The 22,863-nt window shown below is 35.0% G+C and overlaps 4 protein-coding genes across 5 annotated transcripts; 2 read left to right on the forward strand and 2 right to left on the reverse strand.

Moving 5' to 3' along the window:
• Positions 1-659: 659 nt before the first annotated feature.
• LOC140980664 (uncharacterized) lies at positions 660-3,723 on the reverse strand. Its single transcript, XM_073446635.1, has 7 exons — positions 3,424-3,723; positions 3,247-3,342; positions 2,730-2,817; positions 2,073-2,157; positions 1,876-1,939; positions 1,644-1,781; positions 660-964 (listed from the first exon to the last, which is right to left on the reverse strand). Exons 1-7 carry the CDS (start codon positions 3,532-3,534, stop codon positions 917-919), a joined length of 630 nt encoding a protein of 209 aa, XP_073302736.1. The 5' UTR covers positions 3,535-3,723; the 3' UTR covers positions 660-916.
• A 4,004-nt stretch (positions 3,724-7,727) lies between these two features.
• LOC140980193 (E3 ubiquitin protein ligase DRIP2-like) lies at positions 7,728-12,105 on the forward strand. 2 transcript variants are annotated; one of them, XM_073445900.1, is made up of 8 exons: positions 7,737-7,861; positions 7,983-8,231; positions 8,725-8,824; positions 9,148-9,472; positions 9,568-9,989; positions 10,086-10,136; positions 11,345-11,417; positions 11,635-12,105. In XM_073445900.1, exons 2-8 carry the CDS (start codon positions 8,117-8,119, stop codon positions 11,806-11,808), a joined length of 1,260 nt encoding a protein of 419 aa, XP_073302001.1. In that variant the 5' UTR covers positions 7,737-7,861; positions 7,983-8,116; the 3' UTR covers positions 11,809-12,105. The 2 variants fall into 2 exon arrangements, with proteins under 2 accessions (XP_073302000.1, XP_073302001.1); XM_073445899.1 differs by having other exon boundaries at positions 7,728-8,231.
• Positions 12,106-13,822: 1,717 nt separating this feature from the next.
• Positions 13,823-15,137, forward strand: LOC140980953 (uncharacterized). Its single transcript, XM_073447093.1, has 2 exons — positions 13,823-14,149; positions 14,239-15,137. The coding sequence occupies exons 1-2, from the start codon at positions 13,961-13,963 to the stop codon at positions 14,899-14,901; spliced, it is 852 nt and encodes a 283-aa protein (XP_073303194.1). The 5' UTR covers positions 13,823-13,960; the 3' UTR covers positions 14,902-15,137.
• A 446-nt stretch (positions 15,138-15,583) lies between these two features.
• On the reverse strand, positions 15,584-20,860 carry LOC140980952 (calmodulin calcium-dependent NAD kinase-like). The gene is made up of 9 exons (XM_073447092.1): positions 19,856-20,860; positions 18,474-18,659; positions 18,136-18,359; positions 17,951-18,012; positions 17,599-17,820; positions 17,300-17,426; positions 16,742-17,058; positions 16,337-16,481; positions 15,584-16,143 (listed from the first exon to the last, which is right to left on the reverse strand). Exons 1-9 carry the CDS (start codon positions 19,944-19,946, stop codon positions 15,898-15,900), a joined length of 1,620 nt encoding a protein of 539 aa, XP_073303193.1. The 5' UTR covers positions 19,947-20,860; the 3' UTR covers positions 15,584-15,897.
• Between the last annotated feature and the right edge of the window lie 2,003 nt (positions 20,861-22,863).

The following is a 22,863-nucleotide window of genomic DNA, read 5'->3' on the forward strand; positions in this document are numbered from 1 at the left end:
TGATTTTTAATTAATATAATTTAATACAAATACAAAAAATTACTATAATAATACATTCATAACTAAAATGAAAAATATAATTGAAATACAAATGCAATTTGAAACACATAATTCAAATACAAATACAATAATCGAAAGAAATATACATTTAGAAGATAAACTTAAATATTATTATTTAAATTTATTAATAATAAAACATTAGTCATAATTTAAATATATTAAATAAAATATAATAATTATTATATGTAAAGTAAATGGAATATTCTGAGAATATTTTTTTTGGTGTAAGATTTGAAATAAATGGGTCGGAGATGGATGTTGTATTTGGTGCAGAAATCACACTATTTTAGTGTAAAATTTGCACTAAAATAGATTTTGTGGTTGGAGATGATCTAAACAAGGTAAACGACCAAAATTGCACATGCGATTTGGCAATCTTAGTAACATATCTAAATTATAGAAAATTAATAGCTGTTTTTCAATCTATGCAAATAAAACGACATGAAATTTTAATCGGATTTTGTGTACATACATCTTTATCTTAGTAAACGAGGTTGACTATATTTATTTTTTCATAATATTCTGTATATCTTTTATGATATTTTCGTCATTAAATTTATCATATAATATATGATTTGAATAAGAAATCTTTGAACGAATTCAATAGTTCAAACGTAAAAGATTATCATCAGCCCAAAAAAATTGTATTTTATTAGTGGTTTTACATCAAAACTAAACCCCATGGTCATTTTCTGACTGGGAAAACAAATCAAGAAAACTCGAATCACGTAAGCAGCAACATATAAACACGCCTTACAGTCTACCATAGCCTATTCCTCATCAACCCAAGGCATATGAGAATACCAACACCAACCGCCTCAGTTGCTTTGAGGTAGATAATCATCTTACACAACCATCACACCCACCATGATATGGGACCTAAACCATCACCATCAAGTGATCCCTGCCAGAAAATATAAAGTCGATTTATCTTCTTTAGTAATTCTGAAACCAGAAGTCCATCATCACTCTTGAAAGATCACAGTAGAGTATGTAATTGCAACGTGACACAGGAAAGTGAAAGTTCTTAAACACACAATGCGCAATGAGGCTTGCATGTGCCCCAGAGCCTAGGCTCAAGGTGCAAGTTGAGATGTGTGCTTTATTGAAGTGAGGCACACTGAGCCATAATATATTAAAAATTAGATGTACTAAAAAATTATGTTATACAGAATTTAATATATATTTTACAAGGAATTAGACAAAAATAAATGATAAATATTTTTAGAGCACAAGCAAATATGAACCATCAGTACATTGGATTTCATAAAATGTACACAATCCTTTCATTTGAGGCACATTAATCTACACCTCAGGCCTCTAAGGCGCACTAAACACGTGTGCTTCATGTCCAAGGCACATGACAAGAGCTGTGCTTTGGCATGTCCTTAGGTGAAACGGTTAGGTCCCATTGTGCCTTGAGCCTGGGCGCAGACATTATGGGCTCGTAATAACTATGCGCCAAATGATCGCTGGAATGTCTATGGACAAAGACTTGATGAATTTTATTCAATGTCTGATTGTAAGTTAAGGAAGCCAGAATGAGGAATATATCACTGAAAGATTACAGAAGACTGGCTTACAGTGACCACCATAGGGGCGAATGGCTTCAAATTTTTTTGCTCCGAATCTTTTTCATCAGACTGATTTTTATCAGATTCTTTTTTTGCTAGATCTAAAGGCACAGGTGGAAAACTTATTTTATGAACTCTGAACCTTATCTGCAGTCAAGTACAACAATTGTTCGATCAAATTACACAAGTGTCAGATTATCGAAATAATTGAATGGACAAAAACAAAGTGGACGATGGAAACCTCATCTGTCCCATCTATGGGGTAATTTTCCCCTTCATACTCCCAGATCCACCTAATACCATCCCTGTGAAAGGAAATGAAAACATATTCAAAGCATGATTGGGGATGTGACACGAAGAATCATTTTAGACATAGCAAAAGCCGACACTTTTAACTATATAATCTCCAAAAAATCTCATAACAACAGAGTAGCTCACTTCTGCTCTGGATCAGGTTCAGAGTGATTGGGGCTGGGCAACAATGGGACAGGTACATATATATCTTCGAAAAATCCAAGAGACACTGCCAAGGGAATTATTTAGTAGTTAATAATCCAGAGACATAACGAATAATAACTGGGTCACAGAAAGCATTTACTGGCAAGGTATTCAACTTCAGAACTCGTTTCTCAAATCTCTCCTTTTATGCTTACTTGGTATTCAAGTGAGATACAAGCATTGCACATGGCAGTGGACTGTGGTTTAAACAAAAGTGGATTATCTATCAAATCAAACAAGAAACTTCTCCCTTTAGCCACCTCTTTAACATGGATCAGTGTCATTTTGCCTCCTTCAACTAATGTCAGTGCCGACTTAACCCAGCAAATTATAAGTGGATCTGTGGCTGTGCCCATTAAACCTCCTAGTATTAACACTTGCATCACTTTGCCCCCTGTAACCTATTGTAATCATAGCATGTATTCAACATTTTACAAAATTAACCATATTAACGTAAGTATTTTCAACATCTGTACTTTTGCTTGTTGCACCATGGTCATACAACAACTACGTTGTTTGAGTTCAAAGATGGCCCTTGATATAAACAGTAAACTAAAATAAAACAAAATAGAGAATTTGAACACTTGTGAGCCTTACAACGTAGACCATCTTTATTAGATTCTTTCAGCCTGGCAGATATCACTTCTCCCACGAATGGCTGAAACATTACCAATCTGAACCTAACCTGCAGAAGCTCACAAAATTGAACCACAAAAAGTATTCTTTCTAAGGAGGAAAGCTACATATCAGAAGATTCAAAATACGTTTCAAGAGCAGACTTCAAAAAGATCAAGAAAAGGACACATGGAACGAGCCAAATTCAAAGTTGTCGACAAAATTTTGAAAGAACTCAAATTTGTTCCTTCAAATTTCATTCAGTAAATATCAGAGCATAAAATGGAAGCAGCCTGTCGCGAATTCAGTAAATTTGAGTATACAAAATTTCAAATTTAGCATTAATTTTTATAAAAATGCAAATGCAACACCAGAATACATACCGTAATTACAGCAATTTTTTACGCAACAAAAGAACAACAACAAACAGTAACACACACAATTCAGCGATCAAAACGAAATAAAAGTAAGGCCCGATTCAAAAGAAACGATTACACACCGTATAAGTAGAAGCACCGTCTCCCGGAGAGATAAATCCTCCATCAATGGAACGAATATCGTACACGCTTACACATAAGCCAAGGCTTTGAATAACCTAGGATCACAAAACAACGTGGGATCGATCAGTAAATAATACGAAAAAGAAGATCAAAACGAAATTTCAATGCAGGTTTACCTTGTCCGAGAACAAAGAATCGAGCTCTCCTTTAATGGCTTCATTGAGAGGTCGACTGAGGAGATGAGGTGGCAATCTTAGAGTGTGCTCTACTTCACTCAACAGAAACATTTCTTCCTCGTGATTGTTCGGATTAAATCAATTGTGAATAAATTTGAGGAATTAGTTCAATTGAGAAAACGGAGACCCGCCGCCGGAGGTTGCAGAAAAAGAGTGGCTGCGGCGGCGGAGATTTTGAGACTCGGACCTTTTTAGCCCGAGCTAGACTGCTAGTCCTAAAATAATCTCTCTCTTTTTTTCCAAAGTATTATATTTTACAATAAAATTATGTAATTAGTGATTTTTTATATGTTTCGAAAATTAATTGTGATTTTATCGTATTATTTTATTATTAAAAGTTCCAAAATTCAATTATAGCTTTATAAAATAAAGATGATATTTTTTCCCTCGAAATTAAAAATATTTAATTTTTTTTAATCGTAAAAACAAGAGTTAGTTCAATTCTGGTTTATATTCTCTCATTAACTAACTTAATGCTCATTTCCATGCAGAAATATTTATTTATATGGTTTTTTGTTATTTTGAAATTAATTATTTGTTTGTCAAATCTAAAAATTTAAAATTATAAATAAAGATATTATTGAACATTTAAAAAGATATGTTATTTCAAGAATATAATAAAAAATCATCAATAAAATATTTAATAAGAGTATAATTATAATTTTAAATAAGATTTCATAAAATCAATTAAAAATTAATTAATACAAATATACTAATTTTCACAAAAACTTATGTGAGACGGTTTTTTTATATGTCAATTTTGTGATAAGAGTCTCCTATTTGTGTCACCCATGAAAAATTAATATTTTTTCTGTCAAGAATGTTACCTTTATTATAAATATGAGCATAATTAACTTGTCTCATGGATAAAACACGGATAAAAGTTCGTGATACCCTCTCACAAAAGACCTAACCATTAACTTTTAGGTGAGACGGTCTCAAGAATCTTTATTCGTGAGATATGTCGATCCTACTCATATTTACAATAAAATAAATATTTTTTTGCATGGGTAACCCAAATAAAATATTTATCTCACAAAATGGATCTTGAAACCATCTCACACGAGTTTTGATGTATTTTAATTAGATAGGAAGATAAGATACCATTTATTACTAGACTTGTCAAATTGGGCTGTCCCGCTATAAAAATTGAGCGGGTTGGGTTGATAAAATATCAGCCCGTTTGGAGGTGGGCCAAATGAGCTGAGCCCGTTTGGGTTATGGTTCAAGATGGGGCGGGCCTAAATGGGGCGGGCAAATTAGGGTATAATTTTATATTTTTAAATTTTATATAAAAATTAGAATAAGTCTCCTACTCATTGGAATTCAACATATTTGATGTTGGAAAATGCCATCAAACATAAAAAAAAGCATTTTCTTCTTTTCAATTGAATGATAATAATTATAAATATTGTCCTTCAATTGAATAGTGGAAAAAAGGAGAAAAAATATGTGAATTTCTTGAGCCATTTTATGATACTACCAATTTGATCTCTAGTTCTTCTTATCCTACATCAAATTTGTAATTCATGCAAGTTTGGAAGATTGAGGTTTTATTAAACGAGAACTTTTCAAATGAAGATGAGGTGATAAGTGATATGTGTAAAAGGATGAAAGAGAAGTTTTACAAGTATTGGAATCAATATAGCGTGGTGCTTACATTTGGGGATATTCTTGACTCACGATTAAAGCTTTCAATGTTTTTAAGTATTTTATGAGACTATTTGACTGAAATATATTTTTCTTCTATTTTTAATGTGATATTGTTTAGCATTTAAAAAAAAATAAGCGGGTCGGCCTGCCTAACCCGCGGCCCAAGGTGGGTTGGGCTGAGTTGGCCATTTAGAGGTCCGCCAAAATGGCGGGCTGGCCCATCCCGTCCCGCCTAATGGCCGGTTGCGACAGATGGCGAGCTGGTCTACCCCACCAACCTGTTTTGACATGTCTATTTGTTACATTAGTCATTACTCATTAGTAGTGTTTTATAGTAGGCTTTTTCCTATTCTACGCTTACTCAGTTAGCTAGTTGGGTTGGCACTGGCTGCATATAAACTGAAACACCTTTATATATTCGTAAATTCTATTATACACAAAGGTTAGATTTTGTGGTCACTATTAACACTAGCGTTAAAGTATTATCATAAAATTACATTCGATTTTTTTTTACATTTATTTAGTTATTTTTTTGTTCGAGGTAAAAAAAATTCATGGTCTTCACATATAAAAATAAATATGAATACATGATTGAGATAATATTTCAAGAGTAGGTTGAATTCTATCACATCTAATCACTCATAGGTGCGGTGCAATCATGCATTAAATTGGTGTCACCGACACCGATGAAAATATGGTGTCGTGGAACAATAATTATCTATGTTGAAAGACTCATCGAAATGGATAATGTAAGAATAATTGAAGTTTTCGAACATCCAGAACAAATTCGTTTTATTTACATTTCAGTTAGTCTTTTCTTGTTCAATATTTGATAGCCTAATTATTCCTGTCTTAAGCCATTTTTGTGCTCAAAACTTATTTGTAACAGTAACAAACCGATGGATTATTGATACCAACTAACAAGAATTTAATTTCAGCTTTATTAACTCAACCGAAATATTTTTCAGAATTTGTTGATATTATTAATTTACTTATCTCTAAATCATTTTCCTACCATAACACTATAATTTATCGCGATTGATTCCATGTTTGCATGTGATCTCTAATCTTGAATTTCATAACTCGTTATTTAATCGAAATGATGCTATTTTTGACATGAGATTTGGAACGATGATTTTTTCCATGAATGATTTTTTTTAGGGTTTATTCTTTGTTTGAAATACATGATTGAGATTGTATATTTTATTTTTAATCGCATATCTGAAAACAAAATTCTTTGGGTTTTCTAATATGGTTTTTTCTGCGTTTATCATTTATTTATTTATTTAGTTTTGTGTCAGTTTTAATAAATTTTTTATTATATATATCATTGTTGAGTTTTTTTTTTTAAACGCAATCGCCATATTGAAGATGTCTACTCTTCATCTTTAAACCATTTGCGGTTCTTTTGAAAAGAGTTTGGTTTTGCTATTTTTCGAGTGTCGGCCACGATTATGTTCTATTTTACACTACCGTATACATATATTTTAATTTTTTACTCATTTCATTTGTACATCTGATTAAATTATGAGTATGTCTCTTGTGAGACGGTCTCACGAATCTTTATCTGTGAGACTGGTCAACCCTACCGATATTCACAATAAAAAGTAATACTCTTAACATAAAATGTAATACTTTTTAATGAATTATCCAAATAAGAGATCCGTCTCACAAAATACGACTCGTGAGACCGTCTCACACAAATTTTTACCTTAAATTATCATACTTTGTGATATGTTATATCCATTATTTATCTTGACATGATATAAAACTTTTATCAAAGAACATTTCCATGTAAGAAAAGGTACAATTTATATATAGTTTGTTCACTGTAGGGAAGATAATAGGTAGGATGTCACATATTCAGTTTCATCCTCATTTATTATATTTAATTTCATCATCATCTTCGTCGGTATTCAATTTTCTATACTCATATGATGATTAGATATTTATATACTATCCAAATATCATATTATCACATATAATTGAATTTTATCAAATTTGAATTATTTCGAATACATTATGAATATTTACTAAATTGTTGAGATTAAAATAAAAAATAACAAATTAAACATTATAGAAAAATAATAAAGTATTAGGAACAATTTATCATAATATCATTGTAGAACAAAAATATTATTATATATATAATCGGGTATTCGGTCGGGTATGAAGATTATGAGCCAATCGTCATTCCAAATTACTCATTTATTTAATCGAGTAAATAAATTTTTTTATAATCAGGGTCGGATATCGGATTCTTCATGGAAATTGTGTCCACTCTAATACCAAATCTAAATTTGACCAAAATTTTAACCCATGACTAGAAATACGAGGGTAAAATCGTCAACAGCCTATGATAGCATGCGGCTTCACTCCAAAGCTCCCCACAACGGGTGTTATTTCCGGCCCCACAATTTAGGTTAATAACATTTTGTGCCACCGTATCCATCGGCAAAATCAGAATTTTTTATTTTAAATTATTTTATAAGAAATAAAATGAAAAAAATAATCAGATAATCGAATGTATATATATATATATATACGTGTGTGTGTGTGTATATATATATTACTACATGTTCTTTGTTCATACTCTCTCTTTCTCGATTTCGAGTCACACCCCAGCTACGCAGCGACCCAGTTCTCAGATCATCCGCGGGAGTCAATCCCCAGAACCCACGTCCAGCTTTCCCCCAAATCAGCTGTTTATGCTCAGATTTTTCTGGTCAATTGATGTAGCAATAATCGCTGGCGCAATCCCCCTTGTATTCGCACGCGTATTGATACGGTGCTTGTCGTTTGCTTTTGTTGTAATAATCTTGCTTTGGTTTATGGGGTTGATACAGATGTTATAGAGCCAGTGGAGATGGACGTAAATCCCATGCCTCATGCGGTGGCGATAGCATGCACTGCGTAGGATACGTGGTGGTTCTCGTTCGTGGTTTTTCTTGTGTTGATTTCCGGGGAATTTGGTTGCGCGATGCCGAATCAGGTCGTGAAAGCGAAGCGAGGGTCGGTGGTGTCATGCATGACGTGTCCTCTCTGCCACAAGCTGTTTCGTGATGCTACTACGATTATCGAATGCCTTCATACGTGTGAGTGGCTTCTCTTTTGATATAATTGTTTGGATTCGTGGTTTTCTCTCGTGATTTGGCGCGGGTTCTTCGAATTATGACTTGTTTTGGAGTGTGATGGTGGTTGTGTCATCTGGGATTTTTTCGTTGAGTTTGTGATATTCAATTTCCATTTTTTGTTTTGTGGGATCATGTGCTAGCGATCTGGGAGCTGCATGTGTTCATGGGTTGTTTGTGTGAATTTTTGTATTCATATTCATCTCGGTGGACATATGTTATTGTCTGCTCGGTGGGAAGTTTATTTATCTCTGGATAAATGATTAGATTTATACATGTGAGCTGAATAAGGTGAGTTTCCCGTTTCATTGATCTAATGATCCGTATGGTGTTGAAGTTTACTTGATTTCAATTAACTCGTTACGCCTATATTTGACAGATCTGCTGATTGATATTCTTCTTGGCTTCTTGTTTAATGGCGACGCAACTGATATTCTTTTATCTTAATATTATCCAGTTTGCAGGAAATGCATATTCAAGAAGCTATTGGATGAGGAAATGGACTGCTGCCCAGTTTGCGATATTGATCTGGGATGTGCTCCTTTAGAGAAATTGAGGTAGCTATCTATCAGCATTGCTCGCTTTCTTTCACACACACTAGCTCGCACTTATACTGGCTTCTCTGCATGTTCTTCTTTCTTTTCATTAGCGTACGATACAGGATTTTTTTGCATGCTCGTGTGAATTTTCCTATGTAAATCGTGAATAGCTCATTGTTTCTTGTACATAATGTACCTTTTTTTTTTCTATCAGACTTATTGCAGTAAAATTGAAAGGATAACCTTGTTTATTTGTGCACTTTATGTGAACCTCACATTTCGTCATTTGAACGTGGGCTACATCATTCTTCTTTATCATTTCACTCATGATTGTGTATCAGGCCTGATCATAATTTGCAAGATATAAGAGCAAAAATATTCCCTTATAAGAGGATACATGTGAAGGCTCTGGAGGTCGTGACTCCTGTCACTTTTCCAGCCAAAAGAAAGGAAAGATCTCTCTCATCATTGGTGGTCAGCACTCCAAGAATTTCGACGCAGAGTGGGATGACTGGTAGAAGATCAAAATCCATTGCTAGAAAAGCTTCGAGAGGTTCAAGTTTCATCGCAGAGAAACATTTTAGAAAAGAGGAAGAATCGAGTGACCACCCTGAGAGCTCTAGCTCACGGGAGATTTTAACAAAATTTACTCAGATTGCGCGAAAGGTGAAGTATAGAGTTACAATTAGTTTGAATATAACCTCATCCGTGGACTATGAAGACTTTTGTATTTGCTACAACTATGATTCCTCATGCTGCAGAAATCTACTGCTGCTGAGCCATCTGATAAAGGAGGGCAGAATCGTTCTGAACTTTGGGAGGGGAGACTTGATCTTTGGAAACCATTAACGTGTTTGGTGGATGCAGCGAATAGGAGCAAATCCTCAAAGTTTACAACTCAAGTATCTGCTACTAAATCAGAATCCCATGAGAATGAGAGAGATCTTGCTAAGACAAAAAATAAGGAAAACAGGCTGAAATCGAAGGTTCAAGCTGAGAACTCTACTCTTCACTCCCCACAAGAATCTGTAAAACCTAAAAAATTGAGGAGAGGTCGCCAGAAAGAGGTTGAAAACTCTGGAGAATTCAGGGTCCCACCTCAGGTTCTGCTCGAAGCTGCCTGTGCTAGATTTGACCAAAAGAATCATCCGGTTTGGTTCTCATTAGTGGCATCTGATGAGCAGTAAGCAGTCACATATATCCTTAGAAGAATGTGAAATGACATTTCGTTTTGAAGCCAACTATCTGCCATTTGTAATTTTCTGTATTATATCTTCAGGGATGGAGACGCACCGTTGCCTCAGATTACTTCTAGTTACCTGAGAATAAAGTAAGTGCTCGATAACTTTTATTGCTCTAACTTCTGAATGAGAAATACTTTTGAATGAAAATGTGTTCCTGTTGGGATGTTTTAGTCCTTATATTCTCCACCAGAATTGCACAACATTATTAGTGGCTTATAACTTCAATTATCTGGATGCATGTCAACAAAATTGTCAGCCGATGGTACATGAGAAGAGTGTTACTTAACACATTTACAAGCTGTTGTGCAAGCAATTAATTAAATCTCACGGTATTGGGAATTCCTTTGGAATGATCTGAAATGTTTCCGTGCTACTATGGTCGAGAGTTTCATTTTTTTTGTAAATTCAAATTTGGCATGGCTATCTACCATTTTACCAAGATATAGTGGATTGTCAGTTGCAGATCTTAATCAGCAGTGAAATTTTTTTTTTGTAAATTCAAACTTGGCATGGCGTTCTACCATTTTACGAGGATATAGTTGACTGTAAGTTGCAGATCTTAATCAGCTGTGAAATTTTTTCACGATGAGAGAGCTTCTCTTCTTGGGAAGGTGGACTTGTTTTGGTCCACACCATGTCTTTTTGGCTATGTTGCCATTTGTCCATCACCCCTGGATCCTCGAATGATCTAACACACCCATAGGCAAATAAATACAAGGCTGATGAGGAACTAGCACCAATTGATCTCATACCCTGTAAACAGATCCTTGAGTATGTGTGGGGCCGGTACCATTATAATAAGTCCCTCAGGGCCGTCGCAGTTGTCATGTGCTGCGACAACCTTCAAAGAATCACAATGGATATCTAATATCATGTGGGTCCACATGATATTAGATATCCATTGTGATTCTTTGAAGGTTGTCGCAGTTGAAAATTTATCAAGTAACTGTGTTGTAAACTTTTAGAATTCTTGCAGATAGTTCTTTATATTCCCTTTTGGAGGTTCTGCTATGCGAACTTTGCCTTCTTGTTGGAGTCTGCATTTGCTATTATGAAGAATAAGTCAGAAACTCGAGCTTATAAATTAAACTCGTACTCACTTATCTCATCTGCATCTTATAATATATATATTATACTTCCAATTCTTTTAGTTTAGCTGAATTATTAATCACACAGGAAAAAAGACAGGAATGAAGGGATGGTTTATGGGCTCTTGCACTAAAACCATAAAAAGTTTTGTACTTGGCAACATTCAGTTTAAAATATAACTGATTATATCCGTCGATTTTCACAGGGATGGGAGCGTACCGGTTTCTCTGATTAAAAAATACCTGAAATTGAAGTTGGATCTTGCAAGCGAAAATGAGGTAGCTCAATTCATTCCATTCTGATCAAATAGATGTGGCTTCTGGCACCATCAATCTAGCAAATGTAGTCACAATTTCCTGTCTGTCATTTTTGAATATCAGTAACTTCTTTTATTTTCACTTTCTTTCACTAGCGGCCTTAGTTCTGAGATGGTGATTCTTATGCCTATAAAGTCATATTTACAGCAACAATGTGTATGCTAATCAAACTTTGTAGGTCGAAATAAAATGCATGGGACAGACAGTGATCCCCACACTAACGCTGAATAATCTTGTCGAACTCTGGCTTCAAACAACTGGCACAGAAAGAGCATCAGCCAACATTGGCTCGTCTGCAAAAGACTTCGTGATGGTATTATGCTATGCCCGCAAATTTCCAGCAGCCAGTTGACTGTGTCTGGTTCGCATTCTTTTCTCATGTCCTAAGAAGCTCGTGTTACATCATAGCACTTCTGAGCGATTCGCACGTGCTCTAAAAATTTATGTTATCTAATATGGAGAGAATGATTCTTGCGAGTTTATTGTGTTTGATGACTTGATCTACAAGCTGCGTGAAACCATTTGTGTTATTGTGTGCATTTGTCATTTCATATAGTTATGCAACCTCTTCTGAGTAGCATGATTATTCAGGGATGGATGTGTTGAAACATAATATATTATTGATACCTGATATTATTTTGTTGATATTAAATTTCTTGCTAACGTTACTTGATATCAAATTTGAAGTTAAATTTTTTAAATTACATTTAAATACTTTCCCGAAGTTTCTAGTTATAGTTTTGTTTCTTAAATCAATTATTTGAAATATAAATATTAAACGTTCATTTTTTTTTAAAAAAAAAACAATGCTTGTGTTTGCTTCATATTTTTATTCGATCATAAACAATGCTTATATATATTTTTTGAAGATACAACTATTATTTATTTGAGTTCCTATATTATTCTTCTGTCACATACATATATATTATTTTTATATATAGGTATTTTGTGAGACGATTTTATAGATTTATATACGTGAGACGAATCGACGTGATCTATATCTAAATTAAATATGTGTGTGAGACTAATTTGAACAATTTTAAAAATTGGCATGATATGTGTTGGTATTAATATATATAGTAATAGTAAATAATAAGAACCTTTGTATTAACAACATTTTATTTGTATTTCCTTTGGGCTTGGGATTAGAAGAATCCAATTTAAGATACATAGTTATCTAAATCATGTATCTAAATCCGTAAAAAATAAATCCTTAGCCCTCAAATCTAAATGTGCCTAGAGAAAACAACAAATTTTAAAAAAAACCCAAAACCCCGTCTCAAACTCTTTTAGGCTTGAGATCGGACTTGTAGTTCAGTTGTTCTTCACCCGTTCCTCTTTGTCTATACACTAGGGTTCGAATCTTCCTCCTCTTTGTACTAAAAAAAAGCAAACTCTTCTACACTCTCGGTTTAGTGTCTTTTAATCACCTTAAGTTCATGGTGCTTATTTTAGATTTAGATTAAATGTGATTTTAGATTTTATACTATTTAACGAATTTGATTATATGGAAAATACACAATAGATTAAATAAAAAAACGTGCATTGGAAACTTCTGAAATTAGATTGTCAAGTTTTAGTTTACATGTTACACACACACACTTGAAATTATATTATAAAGTTTTCAGTATATTATAATTCAATACAAGGTATCGGAAATCATTTCAAACGTGGTGTTTTCAAAGCATATGATAATTAAAACATCACCTTAAGTTTTGTTGCTATAATCAATGGTTTTGTCGATAGTAATCGTATGATGACACATGTCATGATCCTGACCCGTATAGACACTGTCCACACGAGTAAGATCGAACACTTGAATCAATATTTTTGCATCAAATCAAAGTCATATAGTCGTTATTATTATTCCGTAAACTCCCATGTTGATCTAGTATAGAATTTGACATAAAAATGGTCATGTTGTTTCGACTATTTCTATTCAAGGATTGAAAGTTCTGCCATGAGCCACAAAAATACTTTTTTGATCACTTTAACTTGTAGACGTGATATTTCTCGGACCACATACCCGAATTTCAAAAACAAATATTCATTAGAAAGCTTTTGGAATTTCCTACGTTTTGAAATAAATCTTATTAAAATATAGTTATTAGAAATCGACACATTCCAAGATTAATGGGGCACAAAAGCACACCTCTGGTTCCTACAACCAGCCACCTAATGGCTATACCTTTGTGTCCTGATCCATATTATATCTATCAAGTGCCCGCAGCCGTAGATTAAACCACATCGTGCTGTCATGATTCAAAATTTATCAAAAAGTCACCGATCCGCGTGAAGAGGCTCTCCACCAATAAGATCCCACTTTCTAGATTTTGAGTCCACTCGTTCTCCTATTTAAGCAGTCCAATTCTTGGTACTGCCACCCTTCGTCAACAAATAGTCAATAGATTCTTAAATCCACCAAGAAATTGATAGCTTTAGTCTGAATTGCTCCAGTTTTCCCGAAGATTAGATCTTGTTTTTGATATAATTAAAAATTCTTCATGGCTACAGCCGAAGAACCAGCACTCCAGGCCGAGACAGTGACTGAGGCGGTTGCTACTGAGCCGTCGAAGGACGAGAAACCGTCGGGAAAGCCCACTAAGAAAACAGCCGCTTCTAAGAGAACCAAGCCCAAGAAGCTCGCCGCTCCGAGAAAGCGGGGCTCATCCTCTCACCCTCCTTACTTCGTGGTAGTGAAATTATTCTTCATATTCTGTTTTTTTTTTGTGGGTTTTTGTTTCTGTGAAAGTGGGTTAGTGATAATTCTGCGTGAATACAGATGATTCAAGACGCGATCGTGACCCTCAAGGATAGGACGGGATCGAGCCAATATGCGATCACGAAGTTTAACGAAGAAAAACAGAAGAATCTTCCACCCAACTTCAAGAAGATTTTGCTTGTTCAGTTGAGGAAGCTCGTTGCTTCTGGAAAGCTCGTGAAAGTTAAGGCCTCGTATAAGTTGCCGTCTGGTCTTTCTGCTCCGGCTAAGAAGAAACCGGCTCTCGCTGCCAAGTCAAAAGATACTACCAGCAAAACCTCTAAGCCGAAGAAGGTAACTGTTCCCAAAGCTAAGCAAGCAACGAAGACAAAGCCCGCTTCTAAGGCTAAGCTAGCAGCGAAGACAAAGCCCGCTTCTAAGGCTAAGCCAGTAGCGAAGACAAAGCCCGATAATAAGGCAAAGCCTGTTGCGAAGCCGGAAGCTGCTGCTGATCCCGTGAAGCCAAAGACCGCGCCGAAGCGAAAGGAACCGGAGGAGGACAAAAATAAGAAGAAACCGGCTGCTAAGGCGGCAAAAGTATCAGCAAGTGGCTCGCCGGGGAAGAAGAAGGCCGCGGTTTCAGGAGCAAATAAAACGGTGGCTAAGGCTCCGGTGAAGAGTGTAAAGCCCAAGTCTGTCAAGTCTCCGGTGAAGAAAGCCCGTGCAAGAAGGGGAAAGAAATAAGAGATTTATATGTTTGGATAATAGCGCTTTTTGGTTGTATTAGTTTTGTAAATGTGAGCTGCGGTGTTGCTGTTAAAAGATTTTCTCTCATAGTCACATTTTTCTTTTCTTTTTGCGACGTTTGGTGTGTTGCAGTTTTATGTAACTTACTCAGGATCGAAACAGTTTGCAGATGTTTAACATGGTTGATCTTCAAATCTATTTTCCGGTATGAATCATTAAAACCTCTTTCTTTATGAACATTTATTTCAGAAAATTGAATGTAAGTTCACGATATTTATCCACAAGTAATGCACGTGGCTGTTTTGTTTGGGCATCTCACCACGGGCCAGAAATGTTGGATCAACAGTTAAATGCATGAAATGAATGACGTTCACTCTTTCTGAATGTGGGTTCCGGTTAACATATCTTGGTTTTGTGTGGCAATTTGAAGGTCAGGTTGATACAAGTTTTCCCTCGATTTGTTGCTCACTGGTCTTTTCAGTTATAAGATGTTGCTTGTTCGTTATTTATACAACCATTACAAGTTGTTAATCGTATGTACAGCATGCTTATTTACCTTTTTGTTTAGCACATGGAGATAATGTAAGTATATGTCAATAAATCTTTGTATACTCAGGTATCAAAGTTGCACCTAAATGGGTCTGTTTGGAATCGCAAATTTGTGAGTATCCTGATATCTAAAGTGCACTTTTTTATTTGAAACTACTTGTGATTTGAGTTTTCACCTGCAAATTGCCCCCCCTATGATGATATGCGTTCAACTTGACAAATCTATATCATTCATATAAAAGATGGAGATTGAAAGTTGTAGGATTTTGCTTTTTGCAGTATAACATTACTGAAAATTCTATTGCCCCATTCGATATGTAACTGTATGCAGGAGAGTTTCATATGTTCTATACACTTGATGTTCCTTAAACTGATATGCCATTATTCCACATCTAATTTGGTTGTATTGGGGAAGTACTTGATTTTTTGGTTTCAATATGTTGTCTAATCGCTCTCTCTTTGTCTTTCAACCTTCTGAATTGAGTATTTGAGTTCTTTCTGGATGTTAAGCCTTGAAGGGGACAACACGATGTCTTTCCAAACTGACCCTGCCTCATAAGCTGGATTTGTACGTTTGTAGAGCTCGAATATTGAATCTGCTTTGTCATTCAACTTGCTTACAACTTTTAAACAATTTATTTCGTCTGGATCAACCAACAAAGTCTTGTCTTTTTCTTTCCATCCTATTAACTTCAAAATTATAGCTGTGTTAGTATATGAGACGTTTCAATCAGAAAAAATACACAAAAACAGCTTTGTGTAAGTTTTTGGCAAGAATAAAATTTTGAGTTTGGGTTCGTAAAATCTATTGTTTCTTGTTGGTTTAGTTGCTAAGATGATGAAACCCATTGAAAACTTTAGAAATAAAGAGTGGTGGTTGTACCTTAGGAGGACCTTCCAACGCATTGGTACAATAGAGTCGAGCATTGTCTACCAGTTGGCAGTAGGTACTGAAAGCATCTGCAAACCTCTTGTGTGATTTCAGCTGGGAATTTATTCTCACCGCTCGTCGACACATTATAGCCCTCCTGTGGAAGAGGAGAAATTTTATGGTACTCAGAATATATGTTAGTTAGTCATGAAATACGTGCTGCGGGTTTCACAGTTGATTCTGGGAAATAATTATAACTTTGAAGTTGAATCTGCATGATTAAGTTCCTTTTCATCTTATTTGGTTGGAGCTTGTAACGCTAAAAAGGAAATGTTGTATCACAATATCCTACTTGCGTCAACTTTAGAATAATAGCAGATATCTAGAATAATCCAAACAATCACACGTCTTGCTGACCTTACTCCTCGAATAACCGCTAAATAAGCATCGCAAACAACCCCCACCAGCTCTATTCTATATGGCCTTCTCTTCTTGGTTTCCCCCTGTTCTTGTTCTTCATCTATCTGTTCCCAATAGCTTTCAGTTACAACTCCGTTTTTATCCTTGTAACCAGCTCCCATGCGGTATCGACGTCTGTGAACATTTCTAGCCATGGTTATGGTCTGCACAACAAATGGAACCCATGACAGGGTGCCATCCATGATCACATCTCGCCCTTCATTCAGTGCGGTTACAAGGAGGGATGATGCTGCATCAGTAGATGATTGGTGCACCTGCAAAATTCAATTATGTTGAAATGTTTTCTATTGTTTTTTATATACTGTGGAAAGCAACTGTTAGCCTCATCTTTGTGGTGATAAGCTGCATGTTTCAATTATCATTTTAGTTTTTTGCATGTATAAATTTTTAAACCAACATCCTCATTCCTTTCTTCTGCCAGTTATTTTGGCATAGGGGATGGTGGATTTGTTGGTTGGAAATCGTGTTTTCGTGTGGAGCGGCAGAAATTTATACCAGTTCTGCAGTTTGAAGCATATCATGGTGTCCTGTGGAGCTTAGGGCTTTGTAAATGACATCCGACTCTTTGAAGGCATCTGCTTCTATAACAACAGCATTCCCAGATGCTCCAATCCAGAATGGTCTGTTCCAGGAAGGTGGCAATCTTGATTCAGACGTATAGAAGTGTGATTTTTTTTATAAAAACTATGATTTTTAAGAACTTCTAGACTATGATTTACTCTTCTATGAAATGCAATTAAACCGATCTAATAGTTGGTAGTTTTCTTTCTAAGCTGATAATATGATGCGCTTACTCTTTGAGAATTTCCTTTAGTACAGTACTCTTGCCAGCCCCCATTCCACCACCCATGAAGAGGAGAACAGGACTTCTGTCTTTATGAGCCATCGGAACCATCACATCGGTACACTGTGAATCATCGAGAGATACGAGACCAATGGCTTTCATTTCTTCCACTAACGTGGTAAATACTCTAGCCACCTTCAGATTCTTTGTCACCCTTTCAAATCTCTGTTCTCTTTATCCCCATGAAACACAAGAACAAAAAAGTTTTACTGGAAATCTGCACATCTTCAACTTGAGAATGAATATGTCAAGTGTTCTTAATTATAAAGTGAATACAAAAGGTAATATTTATGTACACATACCTGGTGGCTGCCATGACTATGTGTCTAAGCTTCTTTTTTGGTTCTGATTCAGCACCAAGAACCTGAAATTTATCATAGTGTGGCAAAATTTATCTGATTCCTTGTATGATTTAAATGTCATTTATCTGCAAACTTGTGCGTGCACACACACACAAACACACACACGCACGCACAGAGACACATACCTGACTGATCATGTAGGAAGCATGTTTCCAGTGAAAAGCGAAATAACTAAGAATACACCTCTCAAACTCTTCTACCATCTTTATAAACAGGGAGTCTGCATCTGGTTCATTAGCAAAAAATGCGTATAATTCTTCCTCACACCCGTCCACTTTTCTTATGTAATCAGAAGCTAATTTACAGAGATTCGGGCATTCTTTTCTATCTACGAATCCCAGTTGCCTTGCTGCATAAGCACAAACGCACATCATGGTGAGAAAATCCGATATAGATCTATATGACACGAGGAATGTATGCTTCGAACGTGTGATCGCAAACACTAAAGGATCTTACAATTTACCTACGTAATGGGAGAATCTTTCGAGCTTCACAACCTGGCCAGTATTTGAAACCTTTATATGCGGGATGATCCGGTGATCTCTTATTTTCTTGAATCGATAATGCATCGCTGCTGCTATGATCAATCCCATGGACGAGGCTAAAATTATTTGTGTATATGTGGGATTCGAACTGATGATATGATCTGCTGAAAGGGGAAAAGATATTGCCATTATTTTCTGTATTTGATTCAATACAACCTTTTATTTTGTCGTCTGCACAACATATTATTCAAAACATGAAGAATGTACTCGTAAAGATTTCACCTTTCTGCATTTCTTGGCCGAGGAAGGAGAAGAAAGATGATTATCCTGTGGATTCGGGGATTTGCATGATTGCTGGTTTGTCGTTAAGGTTGTTTTGGCTTTGGGAAAAAACACGTGTTATGAAAACAAATAAGGGTGTGTTTGGTTGGAATTTATTGATTTTTTTTAAAGTTAACAAGTTAAATTATTCTTACATTATCAATATCCTGAATGAATTGGGTCCCTTATATTGGTTAGTGATTCAGCCTGCTGCATAATCAATAGGACCGGTTGTTAGGAGAAATAAAACAGAAGTTAGACCTCATGCTACGCATTATATCTAGAGCAAAGAGTGCACACATTCAGATATCTGAAAGAGTGAAAGAGTGCTGATATAATTTATTGTCTGAAGAATCCAGCTTCATAGGAATCTTGTGTATGTTAATCAACTAAGAAATACATAACGCAATTACATCACCACAATCATGAGAGGAGGGCAGGATAAATTCTAGAAACTTTGGAACCAGAAATGGAATCCGACATTCGTAAAACTGGAAATCATGAGCGGAGGTCTAGAAAATACAAGTATCAGATTAAAATTGGAAGATAGCATGTTAATGGCAGGGAAAGGGTATCAATTCATTGAAAAGTATAAAAAGGGGGCAGCCTTTGTATTATACAGCAATCTGGAAACAAAATAGTTTACAGTCACTTCAGTAAAGTGAAATTTTGTTTAGGATGATGACGACAGTAATACAATATAACTACTCTCAGTTCAAACTCCAGATAATTTACTATTTTTGGATATACAAATTTTATGGACCAATTTTACCAAATTCACATAAATACTGTGGCAGGATGAGTGGAATCGCAAAAGATTAAAATTCTCCTCTCCAGAAGTTAATAGAAAAACATTACTCAGTTTCAAGTACTTGTCAAAAGCCCTTTGTTCTTCAAGCGTTCATGAAAGCAAGGACTTCCCTCGTGGTCCAGGATCGAAAAAGATTGAGGTTCCCACATCAATTGCAAGATCCAACACAGACTTATTTTTACTCAATCTTATCAGGTTCTTGGAAGAAATTATCATATTATTTTTTACCTGAAAAAACCATGCCTTTGCTGAGGATCCACAAAAACCCAGCAAAGTGCAGTTTCATCATGGGTTGAACAAAGACTATCAGATAGATCATCTTCCTCAGCCATTTCAATCAGTCCGATTTCTTCGTCACAAAGTACATCTAAGAGGAAATGACCATATATTTCATCACCTACATGACCAATAGAGACAGTACAAAGTCCTAGTCTTGCTGAAGCTATGGCCATATTGCAATTGCCGCCAGCTTCCCATTATCTCTGCCAGTAGAATCATCAGTATTCATTGATTTCCCATTTAACAATTGGCACTACCAAATCAACCATGGATTTCCATTTTGAAGTAAAAAAGCTGCCTGAAAACTGATTTAATATCTTTTCTTTTTTCTAATGCCAAATTAACAAACAACATCCATAAACTCGATACAGTTAAAGTAGAATACGTGAAGGAAATGCAATAAAGAAAAAAAAACCTTATCAGGAGGTGATTTATATAGCTCTTCCATATAAGCTTTCCGTTCATCCAAAGGTTTCGAAGGCAATACAGGAACATTGAGCACAATATCAACGCAAAGGTTCCCAATCGTCGCCACATCAATGTCCTTCACTCCAATGGCTTTAATCTTCTCGTCTACCACCGTCCCATTGCCGAATCTCAAAGAATGACTCTGTGGCCGTTTGGGAACCGAAATCTTGACTCCCCTGCATTCCAATGAAGAACAACAATAGTAATTCCTCATCGTCAAAGAATTGGTGGATAATCTAGAGTTTTGAAGGGGGTTTGTGCACGGAAAGAAAATTCCACGGCTGGAGCTACAGGATATCAATGTGACGGGATAATGCATTCAAAAAAACGACCAGAAATGGAACTACGAGAAGGAAAACACGGAGGAGAGAAGAAATCTTCAATGGCGGACGATTGGAATTTCAATTGGAAACTGGTAAATCTTGAAGTGAAGGAGAAAGCATACGCTATAGTTAAAGATTCGGCTTTGGGAATCTGAGACCCAAAAAGTGGATAAAGTTAGTTAATATTCCCATGCCGTTGGATTATTAACCAATGGGAAATTGCGATTTTCGTTTCTGTACACTATATCAAAAAAAATAAAAAAAAAATAATTAACATTTTATAGAATAATGAAAATATATTTGTTATCATATATTAAATTTTTTTTGTATAAAATAAGATTCTTCTTACATTAAAATAATATAAATACTTTTACATTTCGATATATATATTTATTAATTTTATAATATATTGAATATTATTATACATAAAAATAGTAAATTTTTTTAAATCAAATTTAATTATTTAAACCTGATATAGAGATCTATGTATGTATTTCTTTAAAGATTACTCTTTTATTTTATTTTTATATACAAATTTTGAAAAAAAAAATTGAAATAAAGTTCAAACATAACATATTTTTAAAATAAAATAATTAAATACTCGAGGTTTATAAATATCGATCTTTTCAAATAACTTTATAATATTTAACAATTTGAGTTGTCAGTCCAAAGATTCATCTAATGCGCACCCCACGTCATAAAAAAACAAGTTTGAGTTAGATATAGGTTTTTAGCACATGTGATATCAATAGTATTCAAAATTTCTTGAATAATTTACTGTTTTTAGACATTTGGCTAAGAGCATTATTTTCATAAAAATTAGGTTTTTACAACTACCAATATGAGTAGGTCTCTTGTGAAACGGTCTCACGAATATTTATCTATGAAACAGATCAACCCTACTGATATTCACAATTAAAAATAATACTCTTAGCATAAAAAGTAATACTTTTTCATGGATAACCCAAATAAGAGATCCGTCTCACAAAATATGACCCGTGAGACCGTCTCACATAAATTTTTGTTGAGTCACATGTGTCCATATATCACCAAACATTCATTACAACAAATAAAATAATAAAAAAGTATTATTTCATTTCTCATTTTGTATAATTTACTATTATGTACAACATTGAACGCAAAAAAAATAAAATAAAAAATAAAAATAAAAATACATCACGTTGAAAGAATTAAAAATGGGGAATTAATATTGTGTATTAGAATAAATAAAAGAAATTTTATATTTTAAATAAGTTAAACTAGAAAAAATTGTCACTTGTCCAAATATTCAACATAAATAAGTTATGAGTGCCGTTTCGTTGTGAAAAAAATAAAATGGCGAATTAATCCCATCCATGCAGCCTCATTTGTTATCAGCTGCAACACCCGGCTTCACCATTTGCCTTGGAAATGTTGTAACGTTTTCGGGTAACCGTGGCGGTGGCGGAGGAGGAGAAAGTATCATGCGGCCGCGGGCAAAGTGTCGCTCGTTGATCGCGGCTGGCTTGCATGGGGGGCCGCCGGTACCCGGAATCCACGTGCAGCCATTCGGAGACGGAGGGTTTACATCAAGAAGATGGCGACGGTGCTGCAACGACGTATCCGACCGCCATAGTTCTTCTTCTTCGTCGAGAACTCGAGCGCCGTCGGTAGGTTTTACGGTGAGTAGGAGGAAAATCAATGCTAATAAGGTGGTTAAGATCAAATTCTGAGCAGTTTTCTTCATGATGGATGATGATTTCACAATATTTTTTTTATCTGATTTGAGCAATAAAAAAAATCAGAAAAACGAAAAATGTTGAAAATTGGATGTGATTTGAATGCAAAAGATGAAGGGTGGGGTGTGTGTATATATACAGCGGCTGCATGAAATTGTTGCACAGCAGTGTCTCTTTGAATCTTGACATATAATATAAATTTTGACTTGACTGATAAATGTTAGAAATTGAATTGGTCGTGAGGTGAGAATATACAAGGTTTATTCTAATTTAATAATTAATTTTAATAGAAACAGTTGACAATAATTACAAAAACTATGAACAAAATTAAAACCGAAATTGATAATAATTAAAAAAAAAATGTCTCAAGAGGAGGATTGTCCAAATTCATTTATAAAACTTCCAATAACTTAATCCAGACGATATGAGATATCTACGCAAAAAAAAA

Source organism: Primulina huaijiensis, chromosome 7 (assembly GCF_012295235.1).
Source record: "Primulina huaijiensis isolate GDHJ02 chromosome 7, ASM1229523v2, whole genome shotgun sequence".
Classification (NCBI taxonomy): Eukaryota; Viridiplantae; Streptophyta; class Magnoliopsida; order Lamiales; family Gesneriaceae; genus Primulina; species Primulina huaijiensis.

Coding starts and splice junctions, on each gene's coding strand:
- LOC140980664 (XM_073446635.1), bottom strand. CDS start 3,534: ATGTTTCTGTTGAGTGAAGTAGAGCACACTCTAAGATTGCCACCTCAT. Junction 2,818..3,246: donor ACGGTGCTTCTACTTATACG/GTGTGTAATCGT, acceptor GAGCTTCTGCAG/GTTAGGTTCAGATTGGTAAT. Junction 2,158..2,729: donor TAATAAAGATGGTCTACGTT/GTAAGGCTCACA, acceptor TTCCCTTGGCAG/TGTCTCTTGGATTTTTCGAA.
- LOC140980193 (XM_073445899.1), top strand. CDS start 8,117: ATGCCGAATCAGGTCGTGAAAGCGAAGCGAGGGTCGGTGGTGTCATGC. Junction 8,232..8,724: donor TATCGAATGCCTTCATACGT/GTGAGTGGCTTC, acceptor AATATTATCCAG/TTTGCAGGAAATGCATATTC. Junction 11,418..11,634: donor ATCTTGCAAGCGAAAATGAG/GTAGCTCAATTC, acceptor CAAACTTTGTAG/GTCGAAATAAAATGCATGGG.
- LOC140980953 (XM_073447093.1), top strand. CDS start 13,961: ATGGCTACAGCCGAAGAACCAGCACTCCAGGCCGAGACAGTGACTGAG. Junction 14,150..14,238: donor CTCACCCTCCTTACTTCGTG/GTAGTGAAATTA, acceptor GCGTGAATACAG/ATGATTCAAGACGCGATCGT.
- LOC140980952 (XM_073447092.1), bottom strand. CDS start 19,946: ATGATCTATCTGATAGTCTTTGTTCAACCCATGATGAAACTGCACTTT. Junction 18,660..19,855: donor CAAAGGCATGGTTTTTTCAG/GTAAAAAATAAT, acceptor TTCCCCTTTCAG/CAGATCATATCATCAGTTCG. Junction 17,427..17,598: donor CTAAAGGAAATTCTCAAAGA/GTAAGCGCATCA, acceptor TTCCTGGAACAG/ACCATTCTGGATTGGAGCAT.